This window comes from Panthera onca, chromosome F2, assembly GCF_046562875.1.
Source record: "Panthera onca isolate mPanOnc1 chromosome F2, mPanOnc1 haplotype 2, whole genome shotgun sequence".
Lineage (NCBI taxonomy): Eukaryota > Metazoa > Chordata > Mammalia > Carnivora > Felidae > Panthera > Panthera onca.
In genome coordinates this window covers 7410014-7432830 of record NC_138356.1, presented here as the reverse complement: position 1 = coordinate 7432830, position 22817 = coordinate 7410014, and the positions used below count along the sequence as shown (strand labels likewise).

The following is a 22817-nucleotide window of genomic DNA, read 5'->3' as shown; positions in this document are numbered from 1 at the left end:
ACCATACCAAAATAAAAAGGTTTTGCACAGCAAAGGAAACCATCAACACAACAAAAAAAGGCAATGCAGTGAATTGAAGGAGATACTTGCAAATGATATATCTAATGAGGGGTTAATATCCAAAACATATAAAGAACTTACAACTCAACACCAAAAAAATAAATAATCTGATTAAAAATGGGCAGAGAACCTTAATAGTTATTTTTCCAAAGATGACCAACAGATACCTGAAAGATATTCAACATCACTAATCATCACAGAAATGCAAATTAAAACCACAATGAAACATCACCTCGTGCCTGTCAGAATGGCTAGTATTAAGAAAATAAGAAGTGGGGCGCCTGGGTGGCGCAGTCGGTTAAGCGTCCGACTTCAGCCAGGTCACGATCTCACGGTCCGTGAGTTCGAGCCCCGCGTCAGGCTCTGGGCTGATGGCTCAGAGCCTGGAGCCTGTTTCCGATTCTGTGTCTCCCTCTCTCTCTGTCCCTCCCCCGTTCATGCTCTGTCTCTCTCTGTCCCAAAAATAAATAAACGTTGAAAAAAAAAAAAAAAATTTAAAAAAAAAAAAAAAAAATAAGAAGTAAGTTTTAGCAAGGACGTGGCGAAAAGGGAACCTTCGAGTGGCGAAGGGAACGTGGCGAAAAGGGAACCCCCATCTACTGGTGGAGATGTCAGTTGGTGCAGCTGCTGTGGAAAACATTACAGAGGTTCTCAAAAAAATTAAAAATAGAAATACCATATGACCCAGTAATGCCACCAAAGGAAACAAAAACAGTAATTCAAAAAGATATATGCACCCCTATGTCTATTGCAGCATTATTTACAATACTCAAGATACGGAAATAATCCAAGTGTCCAACAACAGATGAATGGATAAAGGAGTGGTATACACATGCACAGAATATTATTCAGCCATAAAAAAGAACGAGACATTGCCATGTGCAACAACGTGGATGTACCTGGGAGGCGCTACGCTGAGTGAAATAAGTTAGTCAGGGAAAAACAAATACCGTTTGGTTTCATTTATACGTAGAATCTAAAAAACAAAACAAGCCAAAACAGCAGAAACAGACCCATAAACACACAAAAAAACTGGTGGTTGCCAGAGGGCAGGGGGGAGGGGGAGGGGCAAAATGGGATGGGAGCGGTAGGTCCAGGCTTCCAGTTCTGGAATGAGTAAGTCACAGGGATAAAAGGTACAGCACAGGGAATACAGTTGGTGGTATTGTAATAGTGTTACATGGTGACAGATGGTAGCTACAACTTCTAGAGAGCACAGCATATAGAGTTGTCAAGTCACTACGTTGTGTGCCTGAAACTCATATAACATTGTGTGTTAACTATACCTCAATTTTTTAAAAGGGTAACAAAATTTAAATTGTAAATAAAAAACAAACCAGCTAAAATGTATTGAGCACATTGTAACGTTTTTACAAGCATCCCCTGAAGTGATCCTCTCACAACAATCTTGTAAGGTAGCTACGTCATAAAACCTTTAAAGTGGTGGTCCCATTTTACAGATGAGAAAACTAACAAAATGAGTGTCACAAACATGAAACTTGGCTTTGAAACCTCAATATAAACCCTGAAAACGGGACATGTGCTTTATGTCACTGAAAGATTAAGATATCTGAAAACTTCATGTAGAAATCACTGAACCAATGACTCATTAACTTAGTTTCAACTTGAGTTCCGATTTGGGGCTGTCCCCACTCTCTCAAAATTCACCTTTCCTTGGGATCAACTCTGAGGATTGTTGGACAGCTTGCATTTTTAATATCGCCTCTACTTTTGAACTTCAGCTCCTTGCTACTAACAGAACGTTTCCTCTAATTCCGATTCTTGATATGCCCTCTGGGTTTAAGACTTGTGTGGGAGGGGAGTTGTACAAATGGATCCTCAGTTTCCTTTGAAGCAGAAGCAAACTGCCCAGAGAGTGGCCCAGTCTTGGATGCACTCCCTTTGGCCTTGCAAGCCTCCTTCTGAGCGCTGCAACGGAGCTGCTGGCAAAGCATAGCACAGCTGACATCTTGTGGGCGTAAACAGTAACTACACCGTTCCACCTGGATTCCAAGACTGAACTCGGCTGTATTCTCCAAAACACAATAGGCTAGCACTTCATTTTTAAACCAAAGCCAAGACGGCGTAACATTCTGAAATTTCTTCCGAAGCTTCATTCAGTCTTCTACCTCTCAATGCAAGTCTCGTGAAAAAAAAGTTTAATCATTTGAATGTTAAAAGAAAAAAATCACTTTCACGGACCTTTTGAATGACTTAATATTGCTTCATAAAATACAAGCAACTCAGTTCTATCCCTCAGCCTCTTTGCATATCTCCCTACATGTGTGGATCTGAAGATAAGGGGTAAAGAAAAAGCATTTGTAACCATCCAACACACATTTACTAGGTGCTTACCACGTTCCACGCAACAGGCTAGAACTGGGAGAGAAACATGATATAAGATGCGATTCCAAATCTCAGAATCAATGCATATCAACCAATTTATCTTAAATAAGAACATTACCCAGTCGTGCATTACCAATTCATGTGTGTCACTCTCAACTTCTTTTTCCCAATATCATCTGGGCCCAGCCAGTAGTGTCATTATAGTAACGTAACGTATGTAGTAAAACCGCTAAAAATCATATGCTACATGCCGTATTTTCCCAAAAGTTCCCAGCTATTGCGATTTCCCCAATTTCCTTGATACATCTAAATATCATTCTCTTTCCGAATTAAAAAGAAAAATAATTTCCTTCTCTCTCTTCTTTGGGGAGAGCAGTAAATAATTTTTTAAACATTTTACCACTCTTTCCTCATATAAAAAGAACAAAGGTGTAGTAAAAGTAGCAGATTTTCAAGCACAAAGGTCTGGGTTCAAATTCTGGCATGACACTTGCACCACGGATGAAAATACTTTACCTGCCTGCTCTAGATTCTCTCACCTATAAAAAGGGAATAGCAAAGCGAAACTCACGGTCTTTATGAGCATAGAAGGATTACATTTAATAAATCTGTAAGACTACCTCAGACACTACTATAAAGTACGCACAAAATGAATTCTTCTCCCCTATTATTTCTCCACAATTTCAGCCCTTTTATGTCAACAAAATTCTCATTGGTCATTACAGAAGCTAACGTAACACCACAGCTTCCACTTTTCAGTGGGAAAAGCATTATCACTTAATGTAAAAAAAGCATACTCTATGTAGAGGCAGTCTTTATCTGGTGAAATAAATAGCAACTCATATTTTTTATGGATTTATGACTCACGCTGAACTGATATTTTTTTATGTAATTAGTTACCTTTAATTACTCAATGCCAAATTTATTTTAGCACCTCCATATGTGGCTCCAAAAAACATTAATTGTTCTACTCTGAGTCAGTTTCAGACAAGAAACACAGACTCCAATGATTTATAAGACTTGTTTCTATACCATCATATAATCATTAGGTGTAAGGAATTTTACTTAAAAGGTTCCCTGGATAAATCCCAGGCAAAATACCCCATGTATTCAAAACAAGCAATTTATAGTCTAATCAAATTTATTTATCCTTCTAGACATGTTTTTATTCATATCCTAATTAAATTTCTTATTTATGCAGCTCAACATAAAAAAAAAAACATGTCAAATTCTTCACAGCAGTTCTTCAATGCTGAGAATTTTAAAGTCACCTTTTTCTTTTCTTTTCCAAGTTAAAATCATTCCAGCTCCTTTAATTTTTCTTCACAGAGCATACTTTAAGTTTTTCCTTGTTTTTTTTTTTTTTCTGATTTACTTGGATTTCTTGACATTTTACTAATGTATAAAAGATTATAATTTCAGGGCGCCTGGGTGGCTCAGTTGGTTGAGCATCTGACTTCGGCTCAGGTCATGATCTCACGGTCCATGGGTTCGAGCCCCATGTCGGGCTCTGTGCTGACAGCTCAGAGCCTGGAGCCTGCTTCCGATTCTGTGTCTCCCTCTCTCTCTGCCCCTCCCCTGCTCATGCTCTGCCTCTCTCTGCCTCAAAAATAAATAAAAACATTAAAAAAAAAAAAAAAATATATATATATATATATATATATTATCATTTCTAGGCAAAGTAATAGAGAAGCATAGTAGTAAAGAATCTTTTTCTCATCATGAGAACAAGCGATTAATTCTGTCCCAGTGAAATGCTCACAAGTTCATTAGGTAGATGTTCCCAGGAAATTAGATTCAAGACATTGGCACAAGAAACTTACAAGAATGTTGTATAAACCTTACAATCATACCTTTATTAAATCAGTAGTTAAAATTAATAAAGGAAGTACATTTGAGGCTAAGTCTATTCCATTTATTCACCAATATATTTTATTCACCAATATACATTTTACAAAAAAAAAAAAAAACCAGACAATATAAACAGAGAAAAAAGATATAATTCCTGTCCTTAGGACATTTGTGATGTCCTAGAAGAAAACCCACAGTTATAGGAAATTATGTACACTCAGGGAAAACAGACACAGAAAATTCAAAAATAACAATAAAAACTGAGTCTGCTATTTTTGGAAAAATAAAGAACAGTGGAATACTTAAAGTCAAACAAGATTATGCAAGTGCAAGCTTTCTAGAGCAAGCTCATTTTAAAGAGGGGGGAAATTTTTAGAGGTTATCTAGCCTATATCCATCCCTTGTGTTTCATCATATTATGAGGGGGGAAATGCACTGATTTCAAAAGGCGGCGCTGATATTAAAATTATAAATCTTCTTGTTCATCAGTGCTTTCAAGATCAGTCAAATTAGTTTTCCTCTTCCCAAATGAAAAGGTCTTCATCCTCAAATACATAAAATATTTCTAATATATTCCTGTTGCTAATACTTAAAGGTGTCTCAACTTTGTAAAATAGGCAGGCTTGACCACGCATTTCAAAGAAATGATAGTTGATATTTTCTCTTACTACTTGGTTGAGATTTGTTCTTGAGTTCTGGAATCTGTTATTTAATAAGTTGTTATTCTCATCAACTACTTGAAAGATCTCATTCGTCTGACCGCTGGGGTCCTGTGTATTTGAATTCACAATATCTACAACCAACAATGATGGGTGCAAGAAGTTCACACAAAACGTTTTCTTTAAATATAATTGAAATTTCTTTAAATTATTTTCTTCCTCTAAGTCCAAGGAGCTAATTCTTTTTAATTTTCTTAATTTCCTTTTATCCAGCAAGTCAAATGTATTATTAAAATAAAACCGATTAAAGGTATCATCAATGGCATTATCAATAAACGCTTTTCTACCACTTGCTTTATCGTTCTTATCTCTAAACACGGTTTTGTTCGACTGTAGCAAATATGGGTGTATTTTCATCCACAAATGGAGACCCAGGAAATTTTCAATATCAGAATCTTTGCAATATGCAAATCCTCGGTCTTCTTCATTTATAGGTTGTATGGTAACAGTTAGTATTGGGCAATGCTGACCACAAAGAGCATAGAGTTTATCCAGAGAGTCCCCTTCCTGAAGTGCACCATGAATTACATGATTACCAGGCAATGGTTGGTTTTTAATAGTATCATCAGAGACAGGATGGACTTTGCTACCAGCTGACGTGAAGACCTGAGTGACTGATGTACATACTCTTTCTGACTTATGACTAGCTTTCTCCTCTGCATGATCATTGGGCTTTCTCTCCTTGGCACAAGTTCTATTTTGAACATCTAGCAAATCCTCACAAAAAGGCTCAGAGTCACTACAATGAGGCATGTTAAAATAACTGCATTTCAGTTCAAGGGGTTGAGTCAGTTCCTCCAATTCTGAAGAGGATAGCTCAGCCATGTTTGGTCCTGGGGCCAAATTTCCAAAATGTGAATATGGTACATCAGTGCTGTTATTAAGTAGAGTATCCACTGATGTGGTGTCTCCATTGCCACATAAGCCAGAATTTTCAGGAGATGATACTCTCAACAAATGATTTTCTTTCAGAAGCCACTTGCCTTTATCAATCAGTACTCCTTCCTCCAGATCTCTGACAAGTTTGTGATGATCATTTTGTTTTGTACCATGTCCTACAATGCCTCCCCCATGATAATTGGCCCTCACACCATTAAAGTCACATTTATGTTGGCCTTCTTCTGGAAATTTCTGCAACACAGATGAAATGCTAGATACCTGTTCAGAAGAGCCAAATGACTGACCTTCAGAATCATAAAGACCTACTTTCCTAGCACACTGAAATTCCATAGAATTATAAGGACAAACCTGAGATCTGTGTGTAGACCCAGGAAAAAAAGATGGTTTAATAACCTCCCCTTTAGCATAAAGTTTTTCAATCGTTCTTTTAACAAACCCTTTATTATATTCTTTCTCTTGGGCAATCTCCTCACAACTGCCATTGGGGCCATGACTGGATGGCTGCTCATTCTCACTGTCCTGTCTAAAGTCTGACCAATCAGAAGTCACTGGTCTTGTGAAGCAATTTTTAAAATCAAGAGAGGACTCTGAATAACTTCCAATTTCCATGCTTCTCACCATCATTTTTACTCTCATTTTCATTTCCCCTTCATTGAGTTCCTTTTCACTATTTTGCTTAGAATCATAGCAAAAAACTAAAGATGGTGGTGTTTCCAGCCTCCTACTGACTGTCTCACCAATTACACCACTTCTTTTTTCTTCCTCTGTAATGTTCCTGCTAGAGACTTCCACCAATTCCAAATTTTTACTAGCCTCGAATTCTTTTTGGATCAATTCTTCAGTGGCCTGTTCTTCTGCATGTATCTTTGTGTTAAAGATATCAGTGTCTTGGTTTTCTAATTCTTCAAAAGATTCCAATTCTGAAATGCTTCTTTCACTGGATGCCAAGCTATTGGTTATTGAGCCTGGTTCTTCAGACGTCTTTGAGTCTTCCTTATCAGAGGATGCATATGCATTTCGACCCTGAAATTTCTTCAATGAATAATTTTTAAATTCAGCCAGAGAGCTATGTTCCTCATCAAATTCTGGTTCGGTTTCATTTAGGGGAAAGCCACAGTGGCTTAAATTGCTGATATTTTGGTGTGACACCAATGTATTAAAGCCATGTTTACACCCAGGGTCTGCCAAAATAGTTAGGTCTTTCTGAACTTCATCGACTCTTTCTAATTCTTCAGTCAATTCCAAATTATCAGTACATGTGTTTTCTTTGGAATTTAAAAAGTCATTGGTATTGTTGTCTTTTTTGGGAATGTAGGCCTCATCAATTGGGCAAGCTGCTTCATAAACACAGTTTTCCTCACAAGCACAAGCCTTATCAGAAGGCAGAGCATGAGTAAGTGAACAGACCTTTCCTAGGAGACAAGCCTTATTCACGGAGGTCTGATCTACAGTATGGCCATCAATAGGTGAAAAAACGTCACTGAGGTTACAAGCCTCTTTTGGAGGATAAGACTTATTCCCAGTGCACATCTCACATGTAGAGTAAGTCACCTCTGAAACACAGACTTCAGAGGCATGGTCCTCACTGGCAGAGTAGCCTCCATCTATAGAGGAGAGTTTCTGTGTTTTTTCATTCTCAGTGCACTCGGGAACTCTCTGAATGTTGGGTGTGGAACAATTTGCAGGAAGTCCTGTTGGAACCGTATCTTGTTCTTTCTCAGCAAGTCCAAGGTGATTTGTGGTGGCCTCCGCTAAACTGGCAACAGCAGCCTCCAAGTCATCAGCTTCCTCTGTGATGGCAGTATGCTTTAGGACTTCTAATAATGCAAGTATTTCTGAAGTTCTGGTGGTAGTCTTGTGAGCATCACTTTGGCAGAAGCTATTTATACTTCCCTTTAAGGTTAGCACCAGAAGCCAAGCTAGAAGGACATTGGTATATGACTTAGATATTGGGGAAGGAGAGGGAGTATCTGTAAGTGAACCTGGCATTTGAATAACTCCATTCTGAGTCTTAGGAAGTAAAGCTTGCAGTTGGCGAAGGAACAGGACTGGTAAGAGGTCTTTGGAAGTGTCTTCTACAAGATCTACTTGAATAGCAGCCTCCACACTGTGTCTTTTTGTAGCTAGGTTTATTTCTTGGTAAACAAGGCTTACCTCTGGTCCTAAGTTTTTAGCACATACCTGGATTTTAGTATTATGATCATCAATAGCTGCCTGTGACATAGCACAATTTTCATTCAAGGAAAGTAAGTAAGCATCATTCAGAGATTCAACCTGGCTGTCACAGAGATCTTCAGTAAGTTCTTCACTGGTATCTTTGTCAAAAGATTTACCTATTTTTTTACCTAGATTATTTCCTGCCAAACCAGCATTTTTACTTACGTGTTTATTACTTTCCCTAACAGAATTATTTCCTTTTCCAGAACTTGAGTGGGAATTCGTTTCTGCAAAACTACTGTTGTTACAACTTACCACACTCCTTTCCTTTTTGCACACTGGAGTTAATTTTCTAGGTTGCGAGGTTGGATGTGGATTTATGTTCTGCAACCATCTCTGTATATAATTTTGAACTGAATGATGGCTAATATCCTCAGGAGAAACAGCTTTTTTCAAAGAAGCTAAGGAATTTGCCCTGGTTGTAACATGTTGTTTACTTATAGTAGTACTTAATTTCAACTTATCTCCTTTTTTTTTCTGTGTTTTCAAAGTTATGTGTGAATTATTAACTTTTGAAACTATACTTCTCTTTGTCATTCCTCTCAAATACCAAGATGCTACTTCTGCTTGAGCCTGTGGTCCACAAAAAGCATTGGGGTTTTGCTCAAGGAAGTTAAACACACGAAATAAATTTTGATCTCCAAAACTATTTTTGCAACACCTGAAGTCATTATAGGGAAATACTTTATCTCCTTGACCAATTTCATTTTTTGCAGGTCTTCCTAAACTTACTTTATTTAGTGGTCTGGATTTTCTTTTGGCTAAAAGTCCTTGAACTTTCGTAGGATTCTGTACATGGATATTCTTGGGATTCACAGGACTGAGATCACTTTTGGAACAAGAATAATTTGATTCTATTACCATATCACTTGCATGGAGATCTTCCCCACAAAGTATTCCTCTTTTAAGGGAACTGTGTGAATCCTTTAATCTGATTTCCTGTGCAATTCTACCTCCTTTGTTTATTCTCTTACTCTTACTAAGAATTGCTTTGGTTGCAACCTTCCCATCCTGATGCCTGGAGTTTATCACTTGTTGCTGACATTTCATCTTCTTTTTGCTGGCAGATGATGAAATCTGCTTTTCACTTGCCGGAAATTTTGTTAAATCACGCTGAGCACATTCATTAATTAGTCTGTCAATTCTTGTGGTGACAGTGGAGGACCCTACTGAAGCTGGGGTCTCAAAAATAGTTATGTCAGTTCCAGAGTCATTACTTAAAGAATGAGTTGTATCTGCTAAAACAGGACTGAATCTATCACTGGTGTTACCATAAGGTCTTAAGTTTTTGATACTAGTTTTGTTGTCTGATGTTACACTATTAACTATACCTTCCTCCACAACTGAATGTTCCGATGCAGCCTGTGGCAAGCCATTACCATGAGACATCTCTAACACCTTTTCACTTGTAATTTCTACAACATCGGCATGTACTGCACCTGACTTGAGCAGTCTGCTTTCCTTTTTCCTTTCTAAAGATGCCTCTATCTTCTCATTGTTATCTATATGAACAACCACTGGTTTGTTAGATACTGATGACATTTTACTGCAGGAATGTGTAAACATGTGATATTCAGATTTGTTTTCCCCGTCTTCCCTTTCTTCACTATAGGAAAACTGTCCAATCATTTCCTCTTGAACTTCAGTTTCAGATACCAAGGTCACACGCCCCTTCACAGATTTCTTTTGTCTCACCCTCCTTGGCCCAGGTGTAGGTGGCCGATAAAAATGACGCTTCGCTTGATCCTGAGTTTCGTGGATGGTGTCTGTGTCCACAGCAGCATTCTCCCAACTAGCAGATGTGCAAGTTTCAGCCTCTCGAGCTGTCGTTTGAGTGTTTATCTCCCCAGCCAAACTGCCCTCTTGATCATGGCCTTTCCTCAGAGATGAGACATCTGCAGACAATGAGCATGCTGCAATCTTTAAACCAGAGGAACAATCATCTGTTCTTCCTGGAAAACTGCCTACTTCACTCTTTTCATCATTATTAGAAAGACCAGCTCTACTGACAGTGGTCCATTTTATGGTTTCCTCCTCTTTTATCTTAAATCGAACTTTCATCTCAACTATCATGGTGCCATCTTGATTAAAAACAATTGATTTCTCAATATCATCTTCAGAAGGATATATCAATAAATTCTGAGAATCTTTTTTTTCTAAGGCCAAGTAATTTTCAGAAGCAAAAGAATGGTCTGAGTAGCAATCACTATTATGCATTTTGTTGGAAGAAACAGAATAAATCTGGGACTTTGGGCTTGAAGGCATATGTGTGCTCACTTTCAAGATTTTGAGAGTAAAAAATGCCCCACATCAAAGTGTAGAAGATAGAGAAGTTATAAATATCCAATAGAAGAGGCAGCAAAGAAAGAAAAGAAAAAAATAATTAGTATAAAAAATACCACATTTTCTAAATTTTATAGTAAGATATTATTAGCAGATTTCTCACTTCTATGTATTCATTTGTTATTTGAATTCGAAGTCACTGTAATATCTGGTGCATCTCTAGAAGCTACTTTTAAAACAAGAACCTTTAGGGGTGTCTGGGTGGCTCAGTCAGTTAGGCATCCAACTCTTGGTTCAGCTCAGGTCATGGTCTCATGGTTTGTGAGTTCAAGCCCCCTATCGGGCTCCATGCTGGCAGTGTGGAGACTTTTTGGGATTCTCTCTCTCCTCTCTCTCTGCCCATCCTCCACTTGTATGCTTTCTTTCTTTCTCTCTCTCTCTCTTTCTCTCTCTCAAAAATAAATGAATAAACTTTAAATAAAAATTTTTAAAAAGAGAATCTATAATCCTACTAAAATAACAAGATTCACAGAATTTTAATTTTAATTAGTTTAATTAGGCAATTTTAATAAGTAGAAAGTAGAAATTGCTAAATATTCTAACAAAAAAAAAAAGATTTTTGTGGGACTCTGTTTTGCTGTTTTGTTTACCAGTACTAAAATTGGAGTCTAACGAAGTGCTGCTTACCAATGCAAACAAAGCAAGTAAAAAGTTACAATAATATTTATTTTCCTGTCTTTGTATTTCCAAGAGAGGCACTATAGCATTATGAAAGCTAAAACATTTTTAGACTTTATTTAAAAGTCAGGATTAATCAGGGCACCTAGGTGGTTCAGTCAGTCAAGCATCTGACTTTGGCACCTGACTTTTGGTTCTCACAGTTCATGAGTTCGAGCCCTGCATTTGGGCTCTATGCTGACAGTTCTCTGTCTCCTCTCTCTCTGCCCCTCCCCATTTACATACAGACTCTCTCTCTCTGTCTCTCAAAAATAAACAAATAAATAAATGTCAAGACTAATCAAGTAATAATTATTAATTTAGCATTCCCTTTGTATAACTAGTGCATTGATTTGATATAGGGCACAAAAGAGAATAGAGATAGACAAAGATCCAGATATCTGGTTATATTTTTAATGTGCATCCCAAAGACAACTTTGGTACTCATGCTTCTTAAACTCAATCAAATTCTTATAAGCAGGTTGCATACATTTGCATATTCTTGGCATCAATTAAATATCTTTAACATTTCAGAGTATAAACCTAAAATATGTTCTCCTATTTTTGGTATACATTTACCAAAATTGCAAATAAAAATGTTTCACTTACAACTTTTTAAAATAAAATTTAACAAAACCCTTAGATTCCCTAACACCATCAAAAATCATATTCAGCAACCCATATCAAACACAAAATAATAAAATCATTTTAGTAAAATGAGCACAGTGAAATAGTACTACCATATGCTTAACAGACAACTGGCAGCTAATGCCTACAAAATAGAAACATTAATAGATATCTATTGAGTTTATCCCTAATAGATGAGTTTCACCCATGTTAGCAATAAGTAGAGGGATTAATACTACTTAAAGAGTGTATTATTCAGTGCCTACATAAAACCCAAAATTTAAGTATAAATGGCACTCAGTTCCTTAGCAAAAGAGCTAAAAAAAAACTGTGCACAATGAATAATGAGATTAAAATATTGAGCACAATGAATAATACAATTAGCCACACCTTCATAGAGAATTTATAGCCCATCCCACACTCGGGTATCAATAAACCCTCCTCTCCCCTACCCAAAGGATAATGCGATATTGTGTGGCATTTCCTAAGGAATTGTCAACCTGGATTATTATTAACCAGCATGAATTGACTATGTGAAATTTTTTTAATAAATAAAAAATGGATCTGAGGCCTGTAATTTTTACTGTAATAACTTCAGAAAGTAGACTTCATATGTAGTTAGAGACTTTTGAAAATACACTCAACTAACCTGCTGAGCTCAGCTATGATGCCACATAGTATTATTTGCAAAAATCTCTACAACAACCAGAGATGTCACTTCTACAAATTCCATAGAATTCCTCTCCAAATCAAGAAAGGCTGCCATTTTTATTCTTTATCTAGGTATCAAATGCCCCCCCCCACCAAATAAAGCATACCTCATCAATTTAAATAAATATATCATTGATCGATTTGGGAAAATCTAAAAAAGAATCATACAATCTCTATGACTCTTTCCAACTATTCATATGACCAATTCCAGTTTAGAATGTTTTTGAGCCCCTCATTTTCTCTCATGTGATGAAGGAAATTGGCCACTTAAGCATGGATTTTTTTTAATATTGTGGCTAAAACACACACACACACACACACACACACACACACACACACACATACACACACACACACACACACTTCAGGGCTAAAAATAAGGGCTACATATTTAAGTGACTTACTCTTTCTTCTTTCTGACCTAGCAGTTCCCTTGGTATACACATGATGAGAGGCCCCTGGTAATCTTGAAGAAAGCAAATACTTCTGGATGTCATAATTTCCAGGTTTAAACGGCTCCCTTCCTGCTGCCACCACAGCTCCAGAGCTCAGGATCACAGCCTGGAGACTGGGAACCTAGAAGAAACCAAAGAGTTAAGGTCCTTACATGAGCAACATGAAATTCTGTTCTTTTCATATGGTCATTTTCTAGCAGAAGGGATCAATTCAACAGCCTTTAGGGCTTGAAAGAGATAATCACCAAGCATTCCTTAGGCATCAATACTATATACAAAGTTACCAAGTATCAAGGTGAAGGTGGTTAAATCAACATCCTATTGAGCCAGCATACTAGCTGAAGATATCGGTCTTCTGGTCTTCTGCTATAACTAAAGACTTTATTTATTTTAATTTTTTTTTATTTTTTAAGTTTATTTATTTACCTTGAGAGAGAGAGCAGAGGAGGGGCTGAGAGAGGTAAGGAGAGAAAGAGAACCCCAAGCAGGCTCCACCCTGCAGTACACAGCCTGGTGTGGGGCTCACTCACAAAACCGTGAGATCGCGACCTGAGTTGAAACCAAGAGTCAGAAGCTTAACCCACTGAGCCACCCAGGCGCCCCACCAAAGAAACCTTTCAAAGGTATGCAGTATTGCCTCTGCATTCCCCACCAAAATATCCAGCTGTAGCCAAAGGTCTTCCTTGAGCCAGCTGAGAAAAGGGCCTGGGGAACATGCTGTCAGCTGCAGGTGAAATGCAGCGACTTCAGATTCCAATCTGAAATGCAGTGATTCGGCTTCCGACCAGAGAACGACGGGGCCACCCACCCAGGTGAGCCCCCGCCACCCCGCGAGGATGGGAATACACACACAGGCACAAGAAGCCTTCCTTCTCCAGGGCCTCCTTCCACGTCCCACACGGCGGGAGCTCAGACGTGAGAAGCACCTGAACACTCACCTTCCTTCCGTCCGTGGCGTACAGCTTGGTCACCGGGAACCGCATGACCTCCATCAAGTGCTGCAGGAAGGCCTGGAAGCTCTGGGTAACCCTTCGGTTCAGAACGACCGTGCGCCTCGTCTTCGGGTCGCCATTTTTAAAGACCACGAGCCTCCGCGGCGCGCGTAGCATGCCGGGAGCGGCGGCGGCGGGCGCCGTGGGTGGGGAGCTGTGCGCGTGCGTGCTGATGGCCCGGCTGCTGTACCAGGGTCGCGGGCGCCGGCGGGCCTTGTCGAGGTCCACCGGCTGCACCTTCCTCCGGTGGGAGCACAGGTACGATTCGCCGTCCTCCAGCTCCTCCAGGCGTGTGATGCTGTGCCTTCCCCGAGGGGTGCTGATGTTCCTCACCCCGAAAGGTAAGGGCACCTTCCTTGACAGGTTATCCAGCAAAGCATCAAATGTCTTAAAGGAACGAGGGTTGACCACCACCCTGACCCCACCGAATTGCGGGTCTCCGCTTTTGTAGAAGCTGATCTTTTTGGCCACAACAGGATGCATGACGCTCAAATGGCGAGGAGAAGGACCTTGACCTTCAGAAGAGGTTGGATGAATCACGGAAAAACTAGTGGAAGAAGTTTCGCTCATTTTGGCCGAGACCTCGAAAGGGAAAAAATTATTCATCTCGACAGTGACAAGACCATAAACAATACATGATAATTCAAATGTAATCTAATTATAGTTGTAGGTATCTAGGCTGTTCCTAGGATTTCAAGAATCCATGTATTCATTGATTATTCCTGCCTATTTTGAATGATAACTTGTAAGGGGCTTACAATAAAAAGACACAAGTAAAACACTTAAATAAGGATATGTGTAATTTAAAGATGAAAACAATCTAAAGACACCAATAGGGGTGTCGTTAAATAAATTATATATACAGCCATGCAATGGACAGCTGTACAACCATTAAAAATGACTTTATGTTTATTGGCATAAAAAATGATCATAATTTATTACTAAGTGAAGAAGCCGTTTATAAAATATATATGCCATGCCATTTCCAGTGTGTGTGTGTGTGTGTGTGTGTGTGTGTGTGTCTACACACACACACACACATACATACATACATACACACATATGTATTTGTTATACAATAGATAGATGTATTTGGGGGTTTTTTTCCTTGACTGCCAGGAAAAAGGGGGAGACAGGAAAAGTTTATCAAGCTCAAATTATTGCATACAACCAGATGAGTTCACCTAGAGGAAAATGTTTCTTGACATTAAATTCTAGAAGAAATGAATCATGTGAATCCTTAAATGGGGGCCATTTTAAGATAATGTAAAATGTTTCCATTACAGATATAAAAAATGCAGGGAAAATATGTAACACACCATTAATCTACTTTTGGAAACTCTGCACTAAACAAATATTTCTTACTACAGGGCAGCTTTGCTATGAGTTGCTAAAAATGATGCAATCTAGGGACTGCTCCCATCGGTGGTTCTAAAATTAAAACTTTAGGAGGGAATTTAAAAGCCCTTTTCAGCCAGTCACTGAGGTTTTTGTCTCTACTTTCCAAGTGAAGCCAGAGTCTGACTGACAGTTGAGCAGCTCAGGGAAGGGTGTATCTGTTTCTGGGTTCATTTCTCATTTGTCACACTGTTTGTGTGACTGTTTTCTGTTGTTTTAGTGTTTATTTATTTCTGAGACAGAGAGAGACAGAGCATGAGTTGGGGTAGGGGCAGGGAGAAGGGGAGACACAGAACCTGAGGCAGGCTCCAGGCTCTGAGCTGTCAGCACAGATGCCCGACGCGGGGCTCGAACTCACGAACTGTGAGATCATGACCTGAGCCGAAGTCGGACGCTTAACCGACTGAGCCACCCAGGCGCCCCTCTTTTCTGTTGTTTTAAATCAATGTAATTATTAGTATCTTTTGACAGGCCTGCAGCCGTAAAGACAAATTGAACAAACTAAATATAAGTGGTCAGTATTACAGAGATGAAAAAGGCATGTTTGTCATTATAAATCAGCTATAAATTTGACCCAAATCACCTACTTAAATGTTTGCAAACTGTTGTCTGATTCTTCACATATCCCCAGGACGACTTACAAATTTTATTGATGTGTTATTTAGGAAAATAAACTCCGAGATCAGCCTGGAAGTTACATATGTGCCCCCTACTCCCTCCCTAAGCAGTTTACAGTAATTATAGTACTTAAGACAATGAAGGATGTGGCAGGCATGTGCTCCCAGAGCTGGAGAATCCACCTTTGCGATGGAGTCAGCAAAACTGCACCTCTTCTTATCCTCAGCTGATAAGCTGTGCACTGACCTTGGGGTGCTACTTAATCTCCATGCCCTCACTAACTATCAGAGATAAATTCTTTCCGTATTTAAATAAAAGACTTCAGAATTCTGCCTCCAGTAACTTTTTAGGTTGGTGTACTTACATATTCATTTTAAAATAGTTTACATTAATAGTGTTTGAGGGGCGCCTGGGTGGCTCAGTCGGTTAAGCGCCGACTTCAGCTCAGGTCACGATCTTGCGGTCTGTGAGTTCGAGCCCCGCATCGGGCTCTGGGCTGATGGCTCAGAGCCTGGAGCCTGCTTCCGGTTCTGTGTCTCCCTCTCTCTCTGCCCCTCCCCATTCATGCTCTGTCTCTCTCTGTCTCAAAAATAAATAAACGTTAAAAAAAATTAAAAAAAAAAATAGTGTTTGAAACACATTTTCCACTTAATTTTGGAAAATTGTATTTATCTATAAGTGTATAGTGAGATTTTTTTTAATTTTTTTAACGTTTATTTATTTTTGAGAGAGACAGAGGGCGAGTGAGGGAGGGGCAGAGAGAGAGGGAGACACAGAATCTGAAGCAGGCTCCAGGCTCTGAGCTGTCAGCACAGAGCCTGATGCGGGGCTTGAACTCAAGAACCTCGAGATCATGACCTGAGCTGAAGTCTCAGACACTTAACCGATGGAGCCACCCAGGCGCCCCATAGTGAGACTTTTAATTGCAATAGTCTTCTGCCTGGTTTGCACTACTTGGAGAGCTGTTGACCTGATAATCAAGTTAGGACACCGTTATGTAAGCTGATAGGCTAAGGGGGTTGTTTGGGGGGTGGCTTTGGTTTTTGTTTCCTTCTGTTTTGTTTTGTTTTGTGGCTCAAATAAAAGAACGGAGATTTTGTGCTGGCACCAGGAAGGAGAACATAGAACACGAGGACAGTTGGAGGGAAAAGGTGGCCCCCACTGTGCTACCCTACTGCTGCCCAACCCTGAGCACTGGTTATAAACCTGATGCATGAAGGGAAGAAGCTGAGGGTACCATGTCCTGTGAAAATGCCATATGCCCAGGAGTGAGTGAGCACTTGTAGAAAAAGAACCTGTAGCAGGACGGCTGCCAGGCTTCTTGAGGAGGAGACTGTAGAAAAAACAAATAAAATATAAATCCAGATGGTCCTCATTGCACGTAAGAGGATCTCTCGGGATGCCTAGAAGTCAGCGGGGAAGTTTTGTAATGGTGAGATTTTGTATACATGCAGGTGAGGTTTAAGAGTCTACAGTAAGGTGGGCATTGTGTGTGTAATACAGAACATGATAAAGATTCAGTGTTATATGGGGCACCTGGGTGGCTCGGTCGGTTGGGCTTCCGACTTCGGCTCAGGTCATGATCTACAGTCCATGAGTTCGAGCCCCGCGTCGGGCTCTCTGCTGACAGCTCGGGGCCTGGAGCCTGTTTCAGATTCTGTGTCTCCCTCTCTCTCTGCCCCTCCCCTGCTCATGCTCTGTCTCTCTCTGTCTCAAAAATAAATAAAAACATTAAAAAAAATTTAAAAAAAAAAGATTCAGTGTTATCATTGAATTAAAGGATCTGTGGACAGCATTATCATTATTGGGGAAGAAAGTACAAGCCAGATTCCTTCCAGAGGAAATGTTTCAGCCTCTGCCGTGACATAATCCTATGTATCTTCTACAATTTCCCTGGGAAATTCACAGAGAAATGACTAGCACAATAAAGGAGGAGCAGGGCGTCATGAGAATATGAAGAAGGGATTGGTAGCCCAGCCTGTGGGAGTGGCACTGAAGGTGGGAAGGAATGGCAGCTTCCACAGGAGAGCCTGTGTGAAGCTGAGATGCCAGAGGCACAGTGGTGGAGGTGCCCTGCAGGAAGATGGCAGGGATCAGTGCAGCTTCCGCCAAAGACACGGGTGCACCTTTTTTAAAAAAAAAAAAAAAAAATCTTTTTAATGTTTATTTATTTTTGAGAGAGAGAGAGAGAGAGCACAAGTTGTGGAAGGACAGAGAGAGAGGGCGACACAGAATCCGAAGCAGGCTCCAGGCTTTGAGCGGGGCTCAAACCCGTGAACCGGGAGATCACAACCCTGGGCCGACGTTGGATGCTCAACTAACTGAGCCACCTAGGTGTCCCAAATGTGCACCTTTCTTAATCAGCCTTAAAAACCAATCAGAATGTGAATGAAAATTTTAAAATATTCCTTTCTATACTTGTTAAATGGTAATGTTTATTCTACACCCACTGAAGTTGGGATAAGGCAGTAATATACTTAGGGGATATCTGGAATCAAAGTAGCCTGAAGTGGTCTGATTCTTCTCCCAGCAGGTTAGGCCAGTGCAAAGATGTACCAAGAGGAAAATAGATTCCTACTTTCCTAGAGGACCTGGCTAACAAAATCTCCTCCCTGCAGTCCACGTTGTAGTGCAATGGGCTTCCAGTGGCTCGACAGCCCGCTGCTAATATCTTCCCCTCCGCTCTGTGTTCTCTTCGTTGCCAAAAGTCAGACTGTGGAATGATCGTGAATACTTGTATTGCTTTTAAAGATCAAGCAGATGTTTTCAACACCTTTTGGTTCACTGGGCTCACCCATGGTTATGCCTCCCTGTGCCGTCGTTGCTCTCAATATCTGTACTGCCCAGAGCTAAATAGTTGCTCTACCAAGAGGGCTGTGCCTGCCCCACCACCATTCACTTGATAAAGCAAATTAGAGACCTATATGCTGTACGTGTGTCATTTCACTAATTATATCTTGAATTTAATGTACAACACACTAGGAATTCAGGCAATTCAGAAAGAAGAAGGAAGTAGACAACAAAATAAGAATATTAGTATAGTCATACGGTCAGTTCTGTGGCAATTCAGAGATTTGACATTACATGAAAAATTAGTTCATTACACAGATTATCATAATTCTGTGAGGTGGGGTTGGGGGTGGGAGTTCAAAAAGGAAATACACCAATTATCCCCTATGGTGATCATAAGCATTGGTGAATTAAAAGTAACTTCCTTCTTTAATGGATTGCACAGATTCCTCCAATGAGTAAATGGTGCCTTTGTAATCAGAAAAAACAAAGAATAAAACTCTACCCCCGTTTGAATATACTAAACTTTCTTGATTTCCTGATACTGAAGTTCTCTCCTACTTCAGTATTGGCATATTGTGAAGGTTTCTGGCATGTTTGGATAAAAAGTAATGATCATTGGCAAGATTGATTCCTTTTTTCTAACGGTTAAAAATGGAACACATATGTAATCTAGATAGAAGATGGAAAATAAAATACAACTAGCTAAACACAGATTGTTTTCAAAATAAAGACGCAAATAGTTTTGTACTTACCAGAACTTGAAGCTTCCCTTTTAAAGAAAAAAATGTCTTAAGTTGTTTGTATAATTCATGTAAGGTTACCGGATAGGTAACCTGCTCATTTCGTGCAAGGAAACTAATGTCTTTGGATTTATTTTTAGTGTATCCACTCAGGGATTGAATACAGCCAATTAATTTAATCCAAGGTGATGCTAATCACCAGACAGAATTTACCTTAAGGGGACCACAGCCAGAAACAAACTAGTTCCTGGTGTGTGGCACAGCTCTGAAGCCTTCCTAATTAAGAGTTTTTCTGGCAGTGTCTTGCTTACCCAGTCTCATTCTCAGGAGAAGATCGCCAATTCATAAGCTTTTCTGTCTCAGACAGCCTTAAGTTCCCATTTATTTGTGTTAAAGAGAAAAGGCTGTTATGCTGCTAAAAATGAAGTCGTTTGACATTTTATCATTCTTTGATAAGTATTCCAAGTCAGTGTTTGTTCATGGTAGTCATTTAAGCATTCCTGTTTATCACTGCATCAATGTAGTTCTAATGAAAATGGCTGTGTGAACAATTTGGCTACTCAGCCTAACACAAGACAAATAAGAGAGGCACCACTCAAAGTGATTTTATGCTTCTGCATACACAGCACTCTTCTGCTTTGCTTAATCATGATGGGATTTGAGCAAGTTGCAAGACTTTGTCACACACGAGGTCCCCAGATGCACCTGCTGCCTCTAATGGCTACCTGTAGTCTAATCTGATTTGAAGATACCTCACCTAATCAGATTTCTTTCCAAGCTTCCTGCCTCTGCTCTGAACCACAAAAACAAGGTAAGCAGTCCTCCAGGAAAAAAGGATCAGGTTCAAACATGTGCTCTCGAATGTTGTCTCCAAACAGATCACAAAAGGAAAAAGATTATGAAATGGCACGCTCTGCCTGGTAAATACTGACTTCATAAGAAGTCAGCTATTAAAAAGTAAAAAAGAGTAAGGGAGGGAGGAGAAAGAGTCACCAAGTGCAGGAAGGAAAGATGGAGGGAGGGAAGGAAAGAAGTTGGGAGGGAGGGGTAGATACGAGAAACGATAATGTCTGACTTTGATACAAACGTCCATTTATAATCATCACTATTCACACAAAGACATGCCTATTGACTCAATAAAGAAATTTATGTTTACAGGGTAGAAATAGGCATGGATGGCATCATTACTAGCTCCAAATTGAAGTGCACATTTACAAAGTTTAGAGTTAGATATAACCAGCCCTGAAATAGTTAGACTAATGAGGCATTTCTGTTGACATTATTTTGAATCCTATAACCCACATCTGATAAACAATTCACATCCATCGGTTCTAATGAACAATGAAAAAACGTCAACTAAAGAACTTCTTCCGGGCACTTTTAGGAAAAGTAGAATTTCATACATCAGCACAAAGGAGCTCTCCTTTTCTAAGCATCTCCCATGGCACATGCTGCATTCCCACGACTCCAGTTGGGAAGAGGGACTGAGTGCACCTGTTGCCCAATCGTGCCACCGTGCTGTTTCCCATGGCACTTGTCTCTGGCAGACGCCAGTGTGGAAAGTCTACATCATTCTTCCTCAAGCTTGAAGTTGCAAATGAATCCCCTGGGGATGTTGCTAAACCGCAGCGTCTGACTCAGTAGGTCTGGGGTGGGACCCGCGAGTCTGCATTTCTGATCCGCTGATGCCGGTGGCTGCTGGCATTCCACCACACTTTGATTATAAGGAGTCTAAGAAATGCCAGAAGCCTCTATGACACAGCTCACTTTAAGGTTCTTCCCTGCTAATGGCTTCAGTGGCCATGATATCTGAGGTGACCTGTCTGACATACGTGGACTCCGTTCCATTCTACGTGGTCACCACTGGCAGAGAAGCCAGATCCCAGGGACTGCAGTCCACAGTGGTTGAGCATACGTGCTTTGAAGTTAGTCAGACTTCAGTTCACCTCCTGTCTCCTCCTTCCCCCTAGCTTTGTGGTCTCAGGCCATTGACTTGGTTTCTCCTCTGCCTGTTTCCTGGCCATGAAATGTGAGGAAATCCCTTATAGGCTCATCATGAGGATCAACTAGGATAATACATGTGTTTGGCAGAGAGTGCCTAAATGTCCTAATAATTAATGGAAATTATTTTTTCCATGTTAATCTTTTTAAACACTCTCACGGTCCTTGCAGCCTTTGCCCAAACACCCCACACCCTCCCCCGCCACCCCATTTATGATCTGACCAGCTTACCTTTCCAGTCTCATCTCAACCCACGTGTCTGACTCTGGATTGAATTATTTGATGCTTCTTAAATGTGGCTCAAACTTTTGGGCCTACTGTTTCTTTCACCTGGAATGCCTTCTCGTAGCCCAAACTCCCTGCCCTCCATCACCATCCACCTTTGCCTCTCTTCCTCCAATACTCAGTTCACCTCAGAAACCTCTCATGAACCCCTTGCCTTCCCACTACGTGAACATTCCCTGCTGAAATAGATACCCTCCACTGTAATCTCTTATTTGTAAAAATACACACTCTTGCACATTTCATACTGCCCCACATCTGGTGATTTCTTAGTAAGCTCATTAAGCACCAGAAGTACAACTTATCTATCGCCTCAGAATTTCCAGAAATAACTCAGTGCCTTGTACACGGTAGACAATCGATAAATGTCTACTAAAGGAATGCTCCTCTGCTTGTGTTTAATACAGTAGGCTATAGAGAGATCGATGTCTGAAGAACCCTCCCTCATCTTAACTGCTAGAATTTACTCTCCAGGCAGGCCCAACGAACCCAGGGCAGATACCAGATTTAATCAGGATGCATCATCATTTTGTACAGTTAGCATGGAACACGCCCTTTGTCATTTCCATCCAACCCAAATGGAAGTCTGAGTATGGTCCATTCTGATGAAGTTACGTTGCTGGATGTCGAACCTGAGAGGTCTCTGTCTTGGAAACCATCCCTCACATCAAACGTCTCCCGGACTATGACACTGGCATCTGTCTTAGGCAACCTGTCTTCTCAGGCTGCTGTAACAGGATACTACAAACCGGGTGGCTTGAACAACAGACATTGATTTCTCACCGTTCTGGAAACTGGGAAGTCCAAGGTCAAAGTACCAGTCAGTCTGGTTCCTGGTTTGCAGACGGCCAGCTTCTTACCGTGTCCTCACACAGCTAGAGGGCAGGGAGAGTGCAAGTGTTCATGCTTACCTGAGAGAGCTCTCCCGTGTCTTTTCTTAGAAGGGCACTAATCCCTATGAGGGTCCCACCCTCATGACCTGATTACTTCCCAAGGGCCCCATCTCCAAATTGCATCACGTTGCAGGGTTAGGGCTTCAAGATACAAATTTTGGAGGCGCATAATTCAGCCCACAGCAGCACTGCCCTGCAGACTTGGGGTTTGTCA

The 22817-nt window shown here is 40.2% G+C and overlaps 1 protein-coding gene and 1 non-coding gene across 3 annotated transcripts; one reads left to right on the top strand and one right to left on the bottom strand.

Moving 5' to 3' along the window:
• Nucleotides 1-3831: 3831 nt before the first annotated feature.
• TRNAR-UCG (transfer RNA arginine (anticodon UCG)) lies at nt 3832-3916 on the top strand. Its single transcript has one exon. It is a non-coding gene; the product is annotated as a tRNA-Arg (tRNA).
• A 309-nt stretch (nt 3917-4225) lies between these two features.
• Nucleotides 4226-19705, bottom strand: RP1 (RP1 axonemal microtubule associated). Of its 2 annotated transcripts, none has more exons than XM_060610539.3 (4): nt 19440-19705; nt 13825-14460; nt 12836-13007; nt 4226-10369 (listed from the first exon to the last, which is right to left on the bottom strand). In XM_060610539.3, the coding sequence occupies exons 2-4, from the start codon at nt 14446-14448 to the stop codon at nt 4767-4769; spliced, it is 6399 nt and encodes a 2132-aa protein (XP_060466522.3). In that variant the 5' UTR covers nt 14449-14460; nt 19440-19705; the 3' UTR covers nt 4226-4766. The 2 variants fall into 2 exon arrangements, with proteins under 2 accessions (XP_060466522.3, XP_060466520.3); XM_060610537.3 differs by lacking the exon at nt 19440-19705 and adding an exon at nt 17132-17235.
• Between the last annotated feature and the right edge of the window lie 3112 nt (nt 19706-22817).